Raw genomic sequence first — 19,150 nt, 5'->3', positions numbered from 1 at the left:
CCTTCCTTCCTTCCTTCCTTCCTTCCTTCCTTCCTTCCTTCCTTCCTTCCTTCCTTCCTTCCTTCCTTCCTTCTTTTAAAAGTAGAGGGAAGACTCACCTGCGAAGAGGAATCTGGCCACCGTCCTGTAAACTTAGTGAATCAGACGGAAGCAGCCTTTACGTTGAGTTGGTGTTCGTTCATTGGTCTTTATCAAAGTCCTTTTGGTCAGGCAATGTTTTAAAAATCTATGAACATCAGTAATGTGCCGCACTAGCCTCGTGGTGAGGGGCAGCCCACTTTTCATTTGGTAAGCATTAGATTTTTCTAGGTATAAGGATGTCCAGCTCTTAATCAGTGAAACACCGAACACTCAGTGTCCCACCTCCCGTTGAAGACGGCCTGGGTTTTGCATTGGCGCCTCATGGTTGCCTTCAGTTCTCCGTTCCTCCCACCAGTGTTGTTCCTTCTTTCTGGTTTGTCAATTCCAGTCCCCTCTGAGGCCCCAAACCTTTACATTAAGGCCAACACCAAACATACAGTACCTTTTGGTTGGCAGATTGTCCCACTACAATACATTTAAAAATATACATATATATTTTGGTGTTCATTTCTTCAGGCTATTGTGACTTTTTGTGACCACCTCCTAATTGACAGGGTAGGGCAGGATATTTGAGTGCAGGATTTTACTGTTCATGGTAACTTCATTTTCTAGAAAAGTTTTCTTCAAGGCTATCAAAATCTTAACGTAAGAAATGCTGTACGTAGGAGATACCTACAGTTGGTAAGGTACATGCAGTTTTATACATAGTACAAAGTTTGCACACAGTTCAGTTAAGACGAAAGGGGACACGGCTTGCTGGTGGGTACGTACTGGGACAGGGCTCCATGAGTCCATGGGGCCTCTTTTGCCCACTCCTTATCCCGTCCACAGCACCGTAGAAAAGAGTGCCCCTTCAAGTATCACTTACCTTTTACTGGTGGAGAACTGGAAAGGCTCGATCATTAGAAGTGACGGCTGAATTCCTGACATAAAATTTTTAGAGCTGCTTTTGTTTCTCAACAGGAGGAAATAAACTTACTTTCTTTGTTTCTGGTGTACAGGTTCTGGTAAACACTGCTTGCTGTGTTTTGATGTTGGTGGCGAAGCTGATCCAATGTATTGTGTTTGGCCCTCTTCGGGTGAGTGAGAGACAGGTAAGTCCAGACAGCAAGGATGGATTCTTGCAACCAGAATGTGTTTTTTTAAACTGTGTAGTTGGTATAATTTCAAACTTCCAAAAAAGTTGCACGAATACTATGAACTTTATCCAGATTCACAGTTAACATTATACCTCATTTGCTTTAACGTTTGCCTTTTGTTTACATATACTTATTTTTCCTGATCTGTTTGAGAGTAAGTTATCTCCACATACTTCAGTATGTATTTCCTAAGAACAAGGACATTTTCTTCCCATAAACATAGCACAACAATCAGGAAATGCAGCATAAATAAAGTACATAATCCACAGTCCATGTTCAGCGTAGCTAGGTTTGCCCAGTATCAGTCTTTGTAGCTGTTTTCCCCATGACTTTTATGAATATAATTTTTAAAGAAGCGTAGATTTGTTTTAGTTTGAATAATGAATATCACTCTTTAGAATATGGGTTCTTTTCCAAAGGAATTTATTGAGAGATTTTAATTTTTTCCTTTGGAAAGTAAATTAGGATTTATTGTTCTACAAACAGAAAGTTCTTGTTTCAGGTGAGATAGTCTGAACATTATTCTTAGAATGTACATGCGAGCAGGACATGCTTTCAATAAAGAATTATGCCGTAAGAATACTGTACAGACTGGAAGTTCCTCAAGGATTTTAGTGGATAGAGTGTAGAACGGTATGTTTTAAAGTAAGAATTTAGAACTGATCTTTAAACAACAACACACGAACAATAAATTTTAGTTTATCTCATCCCAGTGATAAGACACAGGAACCTACTACGTTAAAGGTACAATGGCTTCACTCCTTACTTACCCTGTTCAACCCAAATCTCCTCTTATCAGATCAGCTGAGGTCCTAGTTTAGAGCTGAAATGCGGTTACTATGTCATTGAGCTCTTGGATGCTGTTAGGAGCAGGAATGTTTGTTTTCCCAGAGATTATTCATTAGTGAGTATCATCACTTTTTCCAGAATATCAACTTCAGAGGTCTCCTTGATGGATCACTAGAATGTAGATTTAAAAGCTCCTTTTGATGCTTTTTTCTTCTTCAAGAAAAACTTCTGACTTGTGGGCCAGAAATTGGTGAGGCCAGGCAAGCCATCTAATTGCTGGTGGATTGAGCTGGCACGAGTGGGCCTTAGGCACTGCTTTCTTTTTCTGAAATGATAGAAGTTTTCGAAATTGATAGAAAACAACTTTGGAGTGTCACAGAGATTTTTGCAATACCTAGAGGTAATCATAATGGACACACTTGTTTCTCAATTCTGCTTTCAGGTTTTTCAGTAGAGAGCACATTTTTCATGTTGTTCTGTGATGACTCATTTTTTGACTAATGTCATCCATTTATTAAGCACCATTTTGAGTTAGGATTCAACAGAATTGACATGGGTTTGCTCTGTGAGTGCTTAAAGTTCAAGATAGAGTAAGCTAGAGGCAAAGACCTTGACTACCTAAAATGGAACAAATATTGAGCTGTGAAGTGGAAGTTTAGAACAAGGAATTTTTTAAGCACTTAATGCCCATTACGGCACTTGTCTAAGCACTGTGCGTATATCCACTTATTTAGTTCCGCAACAATTGTATGAGATATAAGCCGTTGTTAAAAGACCCATTTTATCTTTTAACAGATCTTTTAACCACCTATCTTTTATAGATGGTGAAGCCACAGCACGGGGATGTTAAGTGACTTGCTCAAAGTCACACACACAGCACATAGATGGTGCAGCAAAGATTCAAAACCAGGGCACACAATGTCCTAGGTTTACCTTGTGCCTTACCCTGTCCCAGATCTGGAAACAACATTCACTAAGGATTCCTTGTTCATTTTGTTCTCCGTACAAAGGTTGTACAGTCAGGATACAGTGTGCAAAAGTTCTCAAAATAATTCTTTAAATTGGCGTGTATCAATTTGTTACACATTTAGATTTAATTATTTCAGTTTTTATTCAATTTTGCTTTTTTTCTGTTTTACTTTATTTACAAGGTTTGAAATATTTGAAATATTTGAAATATTTACAAGGTTGAAAACTATATATAAAAGTATGCTTAGAGCTCATGTTTTCATCCTTATTATCCTCTTTGCTCAGTTCCAACCCTTCCGTAGATGGCTTGATAGTATATTTTAATGTCTGTTGGCTAGATGCCCCTCGTTGCCCTTTTTTCCCCAGAACAGTACGGAGTTTTAAAACTGGAAATCCTCCGTGTAGGAAGAGGATGAAGCAGATACACTGCTCAGGGAGTGTACCCTTTGGAAGTCAGGTGGATGTGCTTATTAGAAACCATAAAAACATCTCTAACCTCTGGTTTGATAATGCTGAAGAAATAGAAACTGGTAAAAAGATATTCATTGCAACATTTTCTGAATGGTAAAAAATTAAAACAGTTTTAGTGTCCATCTGTAACCACTAAAATGGTATATTCAGAGAATATTTATTGACATTGGTAAGGTTCCGACAATATGATAAGTGAAATAAAGCAGTGTACAAAAATCAATGCTTTGCACATAGGAAGAAGACAAGAAAAATGCATAAATGTGTTAAGGCATCATTCATTTTTGTTTAACATTTCCTTGTACTTTTTCATGTTATTGCTTATGGGCTGGGAAATGAACATGTTATTTTTTAATCTGAAGGATGTAAAAAATATCTAATCTTTTTTATTGTTTTAAGAATCCAGCGAGCAGACATATTAAAAATGATATTTGCAAGCCTCATTATTTTTTATTTTGTGTTTGAAGTATACATATCATTTAACATTCCAGGTATTTGCCTGATACCACTCCCCTTTTAATGGCTAAAATTCCATAACTGACTGAGGGTTACAATCCAAAGTCTAGAAATTACTTTCTATTCTTCAGAAAGCTTATTTTTGTCTTTGCTTTGTATTTTTTTGTGGTCATGTGTTAGAAAGCTGAGTATAGAATCTTTTCTCCATAGAAGTCAGCTTTTGTTATGTTACCTTCTGTTAAATGGGTTAGGTGTAACAGTACTCACCTTTATAAACATTTTTCTTTTTAGCACCTGAAAGACAAGTTTTGGAATTTTATTTTCTACAAGTTCATTTTCATTTTTGGTGTACTGAATGTCCAGACCGTGGAAGAGGTGGTCATGTGGTGCCTCTGGTTTGCTGGACTTGTGTTTCTGCATCTGATGGTTCAACTCTGCAAGGACCGGTTTGAATATGTGAGTTTTCAGCCAAGCTCTTTGCTCGCTTTGTCACACATTTGCCAGGGTTGAATTATGTAACGCGAATGAGCCATGATAGGCACGTTTGGGGAGCTCTCCAGGGAAAGTCGGATCAGGCTCCTACTGCCCGTTTCTGCAGCCGCCAAGGAATGCAGGATCAGTGTCTCTGAGCGAGGTTTCCTGCCTAACCACTAGTGTATTACAGCCCACGTGGGGGCAGTTCACCTACACGACGTGTTTTGACCTCAGCGCAGGAAAGCCTCAATATATAAACTGAATAAAAGCTGGTCTCTTCCAGACATTTTCTGTTCTAGTCTCCTTCCATTATTTCCCCCTCTTACTCTGGTTCTTGGAACTCTTCTTTCTGACTATTTACACTGTTTCTACCCCTGGGCGAGGACTACATTAGCTCTTAGTTTCCTTGGTCCCGGGAGAAGTGAATCCTTTAATGTCTGGGCACAAGATCTGCCTGTTGGTTTCAGATCAGAGCTGTGCAGGTGAACCCCCACTCATGAGTGCTCCTGAGCTAGTTTCATGGATCCCGCCCAGATGAACCTACAGTCCTGCTCTTCAGTTAAACCCACTCCAGGGCCTCGTTTGCCCCGTTCTTTGCCCGGTCATCATGGCCCAGTGGCTGTTGCACCTCAATGTGAATTAATTTCAGTCTCACAGTCTTTATAGCTCTTTCACAATCCCACCCCCATTCAGGGGCAGGAACAGGAGCTGCTATCCTCCCCACCTGGTGTGCTCTCTACTCCTTCCTGCTCAGTAGCTCCAGCTCCAGGCCTTCTTTTCCAAGCTGTTGCCTCTCATTGCGTTCTGTTACAAGAGCATTAGGGGAGTGGTAAGTCTGCACTGGGATTACATTTCAGCTTTCCCTCAACAGATGAGGAGTGTCCTCCAAGTGAATTTTGGGGAGGAGGACTAGACCAAGATCAAGGAAGAAACAGAACGTGGTGGGGTCCTGACTCCTGTTGAATGTTAGAAGAGAGAATTACGTACCTTTGAAAAATTGCTTCTAGAAGCTTCTAGTTCCACTAGTAGGAGGATCCTTGAAAATTTGAGATGAAAATATAATGTATATTGTTACAGTTGGTAACTTAAGTGATTAAGATCTCTGTATATCAGCTCATACTCATATTTAGGTTGTTTGTAAAATTTTGGCCCTCTGGGAATGGGATGCTTTTCTGTGCTTTGCATTTGGCCAGGCAGCTAAGCACAGGTCCGCAAGCAAAGCCACCAGGGTTAACCTTGAGTTTCTCAGTGAAGTTTAGCGCTGCCGTGCAGAAGAATGAGCTTCCTTCTCCTGTTTTGTATGTTTCAGCTCTCTTTTTCTCCCACCACACCGATGAGTAGCCACGGTCGAGTGCTGTCTCTGTTGATCGCTATGCTGCTTTCCTGCTGTGGATTAGCGGTTGTCTGTTGTGTCACAGGCTACACACATGGAATGCACACGTTGGCGTTCATGGCTGCGGAGGTAAGATGCAGACAGGCTTTTGCTCTGATTACATTCCTGAGTATGTCAAGGAAGCTAGAGGGTTATTGACATTTCCACCCATGAAGTGGAAATTCCGTCTTTTCATTTTAACAAGCCTTTTGGAGTCCTTTGTTTTGTGTTGGGTCCGGGTACTGAAAGCTTTTGTTTGTTATTTCAAATACAAGCTAATTAAAAGTGATTACTTTTGCCATCATTTAAATAGTGCTTACTGTGCGCTAGGAGTTATTCCAAATACCTTACCTGTGTTGACTTGTTTTACATGTATTGACTCATTTTGTTATTCCTGCTCACGAATGGGGAAACAGGCGCAGAGGGTAAAGGAAATGCTTAGGGTTTCAAAGTGGCGCGTGGCACAATTCAAGTCCAGTGACTCCCAGGTAGGAAGGATAGTTCCCTTAAGATAGAAGCAGTGATTGGTGGTGCTCAATAAGGAGTACTCTATAATTGTTTTTTTAAGGTAGGGCATGAATTAAGATTTTATAGAATAATATGTAAATCATATTTATTTTGAAAGAATAATTTCATGTGTATTTTAAAATTTACTTTTTAAACCTTTCTGAAAATACCAATTTCTATGCAATAGAAATCAAAAATTTCTGTTTGTGCTTATAGTCAGTGACAATATTTGTCTTCCCTCAGGCCAAAGACAAAATACTTTTATCTTGCCCATAATTGTTGTTATTAATGAAAAAATAAAATAATAGATATATTGAAGCTAATTAACGAATATCAAAAACACTGAGTTCAAACTAAGTGGGAATTCGTTAGAATAGGGTTAAAATTTATTTTGCTTAATAGCATTCATTTCAGAGTATAATATAGTAGTGTAAGTAAAATTAAGAAAGGAACATTTAACATTAATAAAGTTAAGAAAAAGTAGTTAATAAAAACATTTGCAATCCTGGTTGAATACTTTCTGAATGTGAAAAGTATACAACTATATATTTCCTCATGAAAAAAATCGGTATAAAATTTTACACTGACTTGTGTTAGTTTGTTTTAGAAATATTTTATTATAAATCACCGTTTGAATAATACTGTGTTTTCCTTTCGCTTCTCTAAGTTTTAATTAATGTTAGGCCAAACTTTGAACAAGGTATACCTATTGGGTCATACTATAGTAATATTTTTATTTTAGCTCCTTACTGTTTATTCTTTTAAGATTATTTATCGTGTTATAGATTTGATATGTTAAGCTAAATTACATTTTTATATTTATAGTGTGTTCTATGTATGGTAAAATATTTTCCATTTATAACTGGGAGTTTTCTCATCTCAAACATAAATAATACAGCAGTTCAGTTCTGGGATATTAAGAGGAAACTGTTCTTAATATCAAATTTCTGTAATACAGAATACCACGAGGGCCTGATTTTGTTTTTGATTTTCTTAATTTTCTTTTCTTCTGTGTGGGCAAAGGGAGTGCATATGGAGTGATGTAGAGAGCAAGTACTCATATCTAGGATAGTAGTAGCTTACCTATACTTTGGGTGTAGGGTCACCAGGTTTACAAAACACTCTTGGGTGATCATTTATAGTGACTTAATGCTGTATAAAATAGAAGTGATTTTCAATCTACTAGAACGACCCTCCAGAGTGTAGAAGGCATCCTTAGGAGGTGGACAGGTGTAATTGCTTGTCACCTATTAATAGAAAAGGGCTCAATAAAAAAAGTTGGGTCTCTCATGAAAATATTCCATGGAAATTTGAAGCAGATGAAATGAAAAGGTTGGTTGACTTGAACAACCTGCCTTTTTTCTCTTTTAAGTTTTACTGAGTTGTAATTGACATACAGCACTGTAAAAGTTTAAGGTATGCAGCATAATGATTTGACATATATATATATATATATATATATATATATATATACACACACACACTATGAAATGATTACCACAATAAGTTTTGTTAACATCCATCATCTCTTATCAATACCAAAACAAAAGAAAAAAGTGTTTTTTCCTTGTGATGAGAATTTTTATGATCTGCTGTCTTCACAACTTTCAAATATACCGTATAGCAGTGACAACTATAGTCATACTGTACGTGACATCCCCAGTACTTACATATCTTATAACTGGAAATTTGTACCTTTGGTCCACCTTCATCCACTTCCTCCGTCCTCCATACCCCTTGAATAACCTGCTTTTTAATTGAATTGAAAAATGTTTGTCTTTTATCATTTTGCAAAAGTAAGTTTGGCCTGAGGAATCCTAAATTTTACTAAAAAAAGTTCTCTCTTTTTATCAGTCTCTTCTTGTGACAGTGAGGACGGCTCATGTGATTTTACGGTGAGTAGAAATTTTGAGGGAGGTGATTGAGGGCTACTCATACAGTTGATTTTAAGATAATATATAAAATATATAAAAATGTGACTATCCTCTATCATACTTAAACCAAATGCAATTGTAACAATAAGTTCTTAAAATGATTTTTCTCTATCACTGAAGATATGTCATCCACCTTTGGGACCTCAACCACGAAGGGACATGGGAAGGAAAGGGAACATATGTCTATTACACAGATTTTGTCATGGAGCTCACTCTCTTGTCCCTGGACCTCATGCATCATATTCACATGTTGGTAAGTTTCCTCAGAAGGAGCTAAGTTTTTCAGAATCAGGAACCCTGGTTAGTATGAACAAATGAAACATTTGTGGATAAACCTCTCAAAGACAATAAAAAATGAATGCAGCTGTGCCCCTGCTTCTTGGGTATACAGCTGTGTTGTGGAACCACTTTGGCGATGGCCAGCTCAGAGGGTGGGCTGAATCTCCTAGGCGACTTAGTTAACTCAGCCAGCCAAGTTAATAGATAATTCTTTTAGCATGAAATTTAGGGGATTCCTCTCCCCTTAGTTTCTATGGCTTCTAATATTTAGTCGTTACTTTGTTAGGTGGTAATGGGAATTCTCGCAGCGTTAGCTACTTCGTGGATTCATAAATTTTCTATCTTTGTAATTAAAACCAAGTCTTTATATTTAATTCCTCCCATATCATTGTCTACATTTTAGTTTGGTGTGCAAGAAATTACAATGTTGAACACCTCTTTCATTGGTTAGTACTTCAATGATCTAATAATAATGGTGAGAATCAACGTATTTGGTGGGCAGTTTATTTAAATTACAAGCGTATCAAAGTAGCATTTAAAAATTATTTAGTTTTAGACACAGTGCATTTGTAAGTTTACTTTTCGAAAGTAACTTTGAAAACATTAAAAAAAACACATATATAGCTTTTGTTAACCGCCCCCACAAATGCCTACAGATCACATTAACATTTTGTTATATTTACTGCTTCTTTATATTTTCAAACACATTCATAAATTGAGATCACATTTTGGACATACAGTTTAGGTTTTTTAGCTTATGTATTATGAACATTTTCCTATGCTAGTAATAATTCTTCTAAACCATTTTAATGCCTTCAAGATAAATTTCACCATATAGAGGTATCGTGATTTAATTGACCGACCCCCATAATGAGGTCTTTAGATTGTTTTCAGTTGTTTGCAAGATCACATCTTTGCATAATTTTTATCACGTGTTAGTTTTCTTAAGTGATTTTTAGCCTGCTCTTTTCACTTAAGTATTCTTTTCCCATGTAATTAATCTTTAAAAATGTTATATATAAAATAAACATTAATATGTGATGATATTTTATAATAAATATATTAATAATTAATGACTATACAGTATTATGTACATAAGCTTGCAACCTAACTATTCCCCTACTGGGCCTTTTGTTCATTTCCTGATTTTCTTTTTTATAATTTTGTGGCTAGACATCTTTTTGCACAAAGCTCTTATATTTCTGATTAGTTCCTCAGGAGAGATCGCTGGTGACAGACTGACTAGGCCGAAGAGCAGGCACACTGTAGATGGTAGTGAGATAAATACATGCATTTGCTCCCTGGAAGATTGTTCCAGTTCCCCCTCACCGAGAGTCGAGACTTCTGGGGCACACGTCAGCTTGCTAGTGAATTCACGTTGATTTTATTGCGTGTTTTACTCTCTTCCCCCTTGTTGAGCTGTTTGGCAACATCTGGCTGTCCATGGCCAGCCTGGTCATCTTCATGCAGCTGCGCTACTTGTTCCACGAGGTCCAGCGTCGGGTCCGCCGGCACAAGAACTACTTGCGAGTCGTCGGGAACATGGAAGCCAGGTGAGTCAGCACATTTTAGATCTTTAATAATAACAGGTCCCCGATGATATGAGAACTTGCTTTTGCAAACTGGTACCCGACTGCTGAAGAGTGTAGGCTCTGGAGTCAGGCCGCCCGGTGTGGCTTCTCCCTCAGTGCTGTGTCATCTGGGCAGTTTGCTTCATCCCCAGTTGCTTCATGTCTAGGGGTGACGCAGAACCGTCTTCCTGGAACTGTTGGGAGGATTCAGTGAAATCATACATGTCATATCCTTAGAGCATCCTAGTACCGGGTATGTAGTATGTGCTCAATATATTACGTCATTATTTTTACCCTCAGTGTTACGAAATGGAAGCTTCCTTGGGCATCTGCCCTCTATTTTATGAAAATGGGTCTCACTTGTTCTTTACACAGGCATGTTTACACTCCCACTCACATACTCTAAGCTCTTGGAAGGGGACACTTACTTGCCAATCCGAGGCCAAACCAAGCCTAAAAGCGTGAGCTGAATGGGTATTGGTTTTGTGTCCAAAGGGACTGTTTGGCTCTCTGGGGGTCTTAACTCCTCTAATTTGCCCAGAAATGTTCCCTCAAGTTGTCACTAACAGGAGCCATTGTTAAGACAAAGTTTCTGTGTACAAGTTCCTTCCTTGCTCTGTGATAAACTATGAAGAAAAAGCAGGTGTAATGTTTTTGATGGTTGGTTGGAAGTTTTTTACTGAATTCCTCTGTAACCGTGTGTTAAAAAGGTGAAGTCTGTAAAGTGGTGCTCAGTCTATGTTTGTGGAGTTGATTCCCGCTGGGCGCGTTTTGGTGTTTACAGGTTTGCGGTTGCGACTCCCGAGGAGCTGGCTGTCAATAATGACGACTGTGCCATCTGCTGGGACTCCATGCAGGCTGCCAGGAAACTGCCCTGTGGACATCTTTTCCACAAGTAGGAGCTTCGGGAAGGGCCACTGCGGCTGCAATTCTGTCTAGGCCATGTGTGGGGGAGCTTTTTGTGCCGGGACTTGAGACTAATCCTGGCACAGGAGTGGGGCCATTACCTCAGACGGGCCGTGGCGCTCTTCAGGATTTTGAAGAGCGGGCCAAGGTTATCATATGTAGTTGGTGGCCGGAGTAGAGTGAGAGAATAGATCATTGGAGTAGAGGACTCAAAGACGTGATAGGCCAGGGTTTTTGGATGATTCCACCACATGGATTTTCAGGTAGACAGAGTTGGAAAGGTAGATGGTAAGCCATGTGATAAAGTCATACTGAAGAAGGGTCATGACCAGGAGCTTGATAGATGACCACGTGTATTAACGAATTAATGCTTACAGAACATACTAGAAGTATATGAGAATGAAGTAGGGTAAGAAGTAATGTCAGCAAATGTTTCTCAACATTTAAATCTCACTAGTGGTAAATAGAAAGTAAAATTACAACAGATTTGATACATTCAGAATATACTTCTGGTGAACTCTCATAAAATATGCTAAGGATCTCTTATTTTGCCCTTTTTGGTAGTTCCTGTCTTCGTTCCTGGCTAGAACAGGACACCTCCTGCCCAACATGCAGAATGTCTCTTAATATCGCTGACAATAATCGTGTCAGGGAAGACCATCAGGGAGAGAACTTGGATGAGAATTTGGTTCCTGTAGCGGCAGCTGAAGGCAGACCTCGCTTAAACCAACACAATCACTTCTTCCACTTCGATGGTTAGTTGGTTTCAATCACTAAAACCATACCCAAGGGGTTTTTCTCTCCTAGCGGGATGCTGTTTTAATTATAAATGGCCTTGAACAGGCCCGTTTAATGTAATATTTCAGTTGTAATTGAAAGTGGTCAGTAGGTATCGATAGCACTGAGGGCTTATTCTGCACCAGGCATTTTGCTGGATTCTGTGTGAAATGGGTGAAGCAGAGGTAGCGGGAGGAGGTAGTACAACCACGCCTGCAAGGAGCACACTCGATCAGTTTAACAGGTAACTGCTGGTAATAATTTATGGCATTGGTGTAGTACGTGAGCATCTGATGAAGGGTCATTGAGTAGCCTTTCCAGTGAGTGTCAGAAGCAGAAGCAGTTGGCACCTTGTTTGTATGCCCATAAAATATGAATATTCTGCCTACCAGCAGTGGTAAAAGGAGTCAGAATAAAAACCACACTTAAAATTCTAAGGCCGTGGGTGCCATATCAGGGGCTGATTGATCATCCTTAATTCATATTACATCGAGTTGTTGTTGAATTAATCGGTTCCAATACCACTAAATTCTGTAAGCTCATACTTCTTACTGTAAAACAGGAATCCCGGGCATTCTGTTAGGAGTACTGTTCAAATCTCTAATTTGAACTTCCGAGGGTGGAGCATGGTGGGAGTGGTGGTGCGTTGGTGAAATCCCCGAAAGGAAGGATGGAGGGGAGTAGCGTCAAGCTCTAAGAAGAGGCGATGAGGGCGGATTGGCCAGCTGGGACGAGGATGCTGGAGGGTTTAGGGGGGCTGCTTTGGTGGCTATTCATGAAGGCTGCTGCAGTTAAGACTTCTGAAATATACCAGCAGATCTTAGACACGGTCCTGACTCTGTCATCCACTGTTATATGAATTACTACTAAAAACTTGGTCAAAATAGAAAAATCAACTTTATTTCTCCATAGTAAGTACATGAAATAAGTACCCAGTTTTTAATGGGCACATTTTGTTGGGCAAGACCTTTGAGATGACCATTTAACTTGTTTTTATATTCCATGCTTCAGTGCTTTTTTGTGAAGGAAAGAAAAATTACCCTTAAATGTGTGGCTTGATATTGAGTTGTTTTACAGCCAATACTTGCTGGCGTTATATCTTAGGATCCCTTTTTCTTAGAAAAATAGCAGAAGCAGCAGACTTCTTGGTGTCATTAGTTCACAAGCCTGTGTCTAAGAACTCTCTGAAATGAATTTGAATCAGACAACCCAGGTCTTTAAATCATATTATTAAGGAGAAAATACTTCATGAAAATAATTGTGAAAACATCTCTAAATGAATAGTATTTGTGTATAGTGTGAAAAAAAGGGGCAAACACTCATCTGTTGGAGCAGCTTTAGAGCCATGGAAACTCTCCTTACATTCTAGGCCGAGCGAGTGGATTGAGGTGGTGTGGATCCAGGGCCCTTGGAAGGCAGGAAAGCCTAGTGGTGGTGAAGTGTTCTGGAACCTTACTCTCTGGCTTCAAATCCTGGCCACTATTATTAAATTATGTGATCTTGGGCAAGTTGCCGAAGACCAAGGCAACTAGAGTCAAACCTCTGAGAAGAGTAAAATTGGGAATGATGCTAGAAGGTACCATGTAGGGTTTTCGTGAGGATTGAATGAGCTAATCCATGTGAAACACTTGGTGCAGAAGGCCTGGCGTAAAGTAAGCCCTCAGTGACTACCGCTGGCACCGTGGAGTGGCCAGCTCTGGAGTACATGGTCCGGGGAAAGAGGTCTCTAAACTTGTGCTGGATTATGATTCTCGTTTGCTCTAGGGTCCCGGATTGCGAGCTGGCTGCCGAGTTTTTCAGTGGAGGTGATGCACACCACGAACATTCTAGGCATCACGCAGGCGAGCAACTCGCAGCTGAACGCAATGGTAAGGCCCGCCGACCGCTCTAAGAACACAGTTAATGATCAGGAGGGAAAGGAGAGCTCCAATGTAGACAGGCTGTGACCTTGTTGGTCTTACTCTCCTTTGGCAGAATGGCAGGAGTTTTAGGGGCATTTTATTTATTCTCTTAAATTCCTGTTTTAAAATTCGAAACTGGTTTGGAAACCAGTTTTCATTGTACTTGCGTGGCAGAAATCTGACCTTTTCTGAGCACTGTTACAGTTATTCTGTTGTGGTCTGGGACCATCTTGGACTCTCCTTAATTTTTGCAAAATATATTGGGGGGATTACAGACTGGAGTGAATGATGTGCCTTTTATCAAGTTTACATTAGGCGTACCAAGTGTGTGTTTTTGACCCCTGTCCCCTGTGTACAAACAAATATGTACACACACACACTGCATGCTATTTGTTGGCTTAAGGATATTGTTTAAATACTTTGATTCTTTCTATTTTTCTAAAGCTTTGTCATATGGTGTGCGTTTTCATTTTACAGTGTTGGAGAAACATGTTTCACCATTGTTGAAATTCCGTGTTCTTTGTGCTATAAATACAGGAGTGTTAAAATGCCAGCTACCTTAGTCGTGCTTGAGTAGGCCTCAGACTGGCCTGGGTAAGCCTGGCCAGTACTTCAGGAAGAAGGCCATTGGTCATTTGTTCATTCAGTCATTAACCTTAATGTATTTATTCACAAGTTTATACTGAAAGCTTGTTCCTGTGACAGCCACTAGGCAGTAAAACGAATTGCACAGCACCTGCCATGTAAACAAGGTAGATGTGAGCCCTACTCTCCAGACGAGTAAATTCTAGTTGGGGAGACTGATTATGAACAAGTGCTCTGAAGGTAGTGAGGCAGGTCATGTGGGGGTGGGAAAGGCTGTCTTAGAGGAGGCATTTGGAGAAGTTCTCTCTGAGGAGGTGATATTTAAACTGAGACATGAAAGATGAGAAGGAGGCAGATCAGGGAAGGAAGCAGGGGAAACAGGCACAAAGACCTTCAGGTGAGAAAATTCTGGAAACAGAGCGGTCATTGTGATTGGAGCTCAGCAAATCGAGGACCAAGATTGTGACATAAATGGAGATTGTAGAGCCAGGTCGTGCAGGGATTTGCAGGCCACAGTCCAGGTTAGGTTTTATCATGAAAGTATTAGAAGGCCGTTCAAGGCTTTTTCGTCCCCCCAGGGGACTGACAGGAATGATTTTGCTTCTGAGAGGAGAATGAATGGTAGAGGGGCAAAAATGGAAGCAGCGAGACCAGTTAGGAGGCTGTTGCAGTAGTTCAGGCAAAAGAAGGTGGTGGCTTGGACAAGGGTATGTGTAATAAAGATGAAAAAAGTGGCAAATTTAAGATATTTTTGGAAGCTGAACTGACAGGACTTGATGATGCTTTGATTTGAATGTAGGGGTCGTGGGGTGAAGGAAGTGGAGGAATGAAAGCTGACGTGTTGCTTTTCAGTTAGGCAGCACCGTGTACAGAGACAGGCGAGACGGGGGGAGAAGCAGGATTGGGGTCCGGCACTCAGCGTCCGGTCGGGCTGGGGAAAGTGGGTGGCTACGAGACATGCACGTCGTCAGTTCTGGACCTCGCTGGAGACCAAGCTGGACATACACATTTGGGAGTTTTAAGTCTACAGGTGATATTCAAAGCAGGGGTTGGATCTTCCAGGGAGATGATGTAGCTCAAAGAGAAGAGGGCTCAGGGCTGAGGTCTGGCCGAGAGGGAGGAGCCATGTTGGCGACAGAAGGAAGGAAACCTGGAGAAGGTAGCAAGTCCATGTGGCAGTTTTCAGAAGACGAGGTCAGAAGAACACATGTTGGGTTTGGCAGCGTGGCGGTACCTGATTCACTGTTTCTATGGCTAGAGGAGTTGAATACTGGATTGTGGTGGATTGAAAAATGAGTGGGAGCTGAAGAAATAGACAGTACCTGACAGTATGTAATAAAAGGGAGCAGAGAAGTGATAGGTGGTAGCTAGATAGGGATATGGCAGCAGGAGGTGGTTTTTTTTTTTTTTTTAAGAGTTTTGGGTTTTTTTAACGATATTTGAAAAGGTCGTTTATTCACAAGCTTCAAAACCTATGGTGGAGTATCCAGTAAAGTCATGTTCCCATCGTTTCCTCCACCACCACCTCCCTGCCCCCGCCTGCAATAACAACTGGAATCATACAGTATTTGTCCTTATGACCGGCTTACTTCATTTAGCATAATATCCTTGAGGTTCATCCACATTGGAGCAGGTATCAGAATTTCCTTCCATTTTTAAGACTGAATAACACTTCATTATATAGATGGATCACATTTTGCTGATCCAGTCATCCATTGATGGACACTTGGGTTGCTTCCACATTTAGCGATTGTGAATAATGCTGCTGTGAACTTGGTATACGAATATCTTTGAGACCCTGCTTTCAATTCTTTTGAGTACCCGTGAGTCTTTTTTTAAAGCAGATTCTAAAGCATGTTTGGTACGTGGCTAGGAATGATCGCTGGTGGGGGCGGGGGGAAGGATGGAAGAGAACAAACAGGAATTAACTGAAAGGTGGAGGGTGGGTGGGGAGGGGAGCTGGAGCCGGAGAGACACCTTCGCCTTTGTTAGGAGAGGGCTGGAGTAGCTACGGGCATGTTTTTGAGGTTTGGTTTAAAAAGAAGGCATGGTTCATTATAACCAAGAGGTGGAAGCAGCCTACATGTCCATCAGAGATGAGTGGAGTAAGAAGATGTGGTCTGTACATACCATGGAATATTATTCTGCCATTAAGAAGGAAGGGAATCTTGTCACCGGCTACAACGTGCATGAACCTGGAGGACATTGTGCAAAATGAAATGAGCCAGTCACAAAAAGGCAAATCCTGCATCATTCCACTTATATGAAGAATCTAAATTAGTCAAACTCTTAACATCAGAAAGAAGAATGGTGGTTGCCAGGGGGTAGGGTGAGTGGGAGTTGCCGTTTAATGGATGGAGTCTCAGTTTTATAAGACGAATGGTTCTAAAGATGTGTTGCATAGTAACGTGCATGTAGTTTAACACCACTGTGCACTGAAAAGTGGTTAAGATGGTAAATTTTATGTTTTTGACCACAATTACAAAAGGCCCGCCTGCCTGCTGGCTTCTGCTCTCTTAGTGAAGCACTCAGCCAGGTCCTCTGCAGAGTGAGATGGCATCATGGTGGCATAGCTGGTCTGCTGCCTAAGCGGCCACTGACTGGCTCATGTCAGGCTCTTCATGGACACTTTGGGCTCTGCAGGTAGGTCACCTCACCTGCCTCCTTGTAAAACTCAGGATTTGTGGGTATGTAACCCTCATAGGAATAAAAATTATGTTCTTGGAGTTGGTGTGTTTAGAATTCTAAGCAGGCTCTGGTGTTCTTCCCCCAGTTCCATGATGGGTTGGAATGGCCTATTTTTAGCACACTGAATTCACTGGAACTACATTTTTTATGAAGATCCAATATTTAACTTACTGGATTTTCTGGAAGGAAAGTTTTGGTCTAGTAAAATGAGTCTTGGGCATTTTTTTGGGGGTGGGGGAAGTGAAGGGGAAACTGTTTAAGAATAGAGATGAAGGGGGTGGCCGGATGGCTCAGTTGGTTAGAGCGCGAGCTCGCAACAACAAGGTTGCTGGTTCAATTCCCACATGGGATGGTGGGCTGCGCCCCCTGCAATTAAAGATTGAAAACAGTGACTGGACTTGGAGCTGAGCTGCGCCCTCCACAGCTAGATTGAAGGACAACAGCCTGGAGAAACACACTGTCCCCCAATAAAATTTATTAAAAAAAAGAAAGAAAAAAGAAAAGAATACAGATAAATGTTATCTGATTATTGAGGTTTTTATGGACTCTTCTCCAGTGGGTTTGATTGGACCCAGGAAAAAATAATCAAATCAACAATAAGGGGATCGCAGGACGCAGGGAATCCCAGGTGCTTCTGCTCTGCTCTGCTTGTCTTGCTCTCTCCCTCCACAGCAGTGACTCTAAGCAAAGCTTTGTGCAAGTCTCACCCTGGTCTTTTCTCTCAAGGCCCTGACGGTGAGACTCGTCCTCCTCTTTGTCACTTGTAAGGACATGTTCCTTAGGAGCCATTGTCCCAATAGCAGTCTTGATTGTGTCCCTAAAGTAATTTTGGTTTTCCTCCTCTTTTTTTCTTTTGATCATTGGGACTTTTCTGCAAATAAAGCCTTAAGCATAAGCACTGTAAAATAAACAGACGTATATGAAAAACAAAATCTGGAGCCTCCTTGAGGGCAGTGTGGGTGGGAGTCTGCTGAAACCTGTGCCTGTTCCCCTCCAGGCACATGCCCGACCTGGAGCCCCACCGAAATGGACTCGGAGACATTTCGAGAGTTCACTTTGAAAACTGCAGCTCCAGAGCAATATTAGGAATTCACATTCTTTACCTGTAATCTTTCCTTTTCAAATTGAGGTATAACTTACATAGAGTAAATTGACCCTTTTTAGTATCCAGTTCTATGAGTTTTGTCACACTCATACAGTTGTGTGACCACCGTCATAACCCAGATACAGAACAGTTCCATGTCCCCTCCCTCCAAATTCCATTGTGCCCGGATTCTCCCTAACCCCCAGCCTCTGGTAACCACTTAATCAGTTTTCTGTTCCTATAATTTTGCCTATTCCAGAATGTCACGTAAATGGAATACACTACATCGCCTTTTGAGTCGGGCTTCTTTTACGTGACAGAATACATTGAATTTCATCCACGTGGTATATATCAGACATTTGTTCCTTTTTGGAATTACCTTTAAGAAGAACACATTTTTATACCCGAGTTCTACTAAGCTTTAAAATGCTCACTTTTAAAAATGAGAATATTCTAGTTGAGCCTATTTTGGGATACAGCTGGATTTCTGTGCTCTTTTTATTTTGAAACTGTTGTTGTCTCAAGTTATCTGTGTGGCATCCTGGAAAAATATTAAAGGGAGTATAGTTTGCTGGTGATCTGCAGACTAGAAGTGGCCCCTTACTTTTGTTTTCAAGGCAGAATGCCAAGTGCAGTGCCCAGAGCCTGCCACAACCATGACCTCACTGAGTAGCTGTTGAGAGTGACCGTTCCTGTGGCCTTTTGTGTTTGTATTCTGATAGGCCCATCAGATTCAAGAAATGTTCCCCCAGGTTCCATACCACCTCGTGCTGCAGGACCTCCAGCTGACACGCTCAGTTGAAATAACAACAGACAACATTTTAGAAGGACGGATTCAAGTACCTTTTCCCACACAGGTAAGCTGGGCTTTTAAACAGGACAAATGGATTCTGTCTTCACAAAGATTTAATTCTTTAGACATTTTTAGTTACTCTCATAACTGAATATTATTTATGGTTTGATGAAGGGTTTCTGTAATTTCCCCAACTTTCCAAGTTATGACTAAGAACTGACCCACCAAAAAGGCTTGGATTAAGACAAAAACAAATGTATTTGGGTCATGTTTTCCAGATATGCACTACGACCAGCTTACTCTTGCCAGTTCAGGAGGTCGTAGTACTGGTTCCTTTTAGACAAGGACTGGCAGGCAACCTTTCTCTGCGAAGGGCA

The 19,150-nt window shown here is 40.7% G+C and overlaps 1 protein-coding gene across 1 annotated transcript in view; it reads left to right on the top strand.

Moving 5' to 3' along the window:
* AMFR (autocrine motility factor receptor) overlaps positions 1-19,150 on the top strand; it is a 32,895-nt gene that overhangs the window by 7,457 nt on the left and 6,288 nt on the right. The window contains exons 2-11 of the mRNA XM_033128346.1: positions 1,083-1,175; positions 4,194-4,358; positions 5,686-5,838; positions 8,110-8,150; positions 8,310-8,442; positions 9,888-10,021; positions 10,824-10,934; positions 11,510-11,700; positions 13,487-13,590; positions 18,703-18,837. Coding sequence (XP_032984237.1) covers positions 1,083-1,175; positions 4,194-4,358; positions 5,686-5,838; positions 8,110-8,150; positions 8,310-8,442; positions 9,888-10,021; positions 10,824-10,934; positions 11,510-11,700; positions 13,487-13,590; positions 18,703-18,837 — 1,260 coding nt within the window. The remainder of the gene's footprint in view (positions 1-1,082; positions 1,176-4,193; positions 4,359-5,685; positions 5,839-8,109; positions 8,151-8,309; positions 8,443-9,887; positions 10,022-10,823; positions 10,935-11,509; positions 11,701-13,486; positions 13,591-18,702; positions 18,838-19,150) is intronic.

The sequence above is a fragment of the Rhinolophus ferrumequinum genome, chromosome 15, assembly GCF_004115265.2.
Source record: "Rhinolophus ferrumequinum isolate MPI-CBG mRhiFer1 chromosome 15, mRhiFer1_v1.p, whole genome shotgun sequence".
Classification (NCBI taxonomy): domain Eukaryota; kingdom Metazoa; phylum Chordata; class Mammalia; order Chiroptera; family Rhinolophidae; genus Rhinolophus; species Rhinolophus ferrumequinum.
Note: the sequence above shows the minus strand (reverse complement) of the source record. Positions and strands in the feature narration are given on the sequence as shown.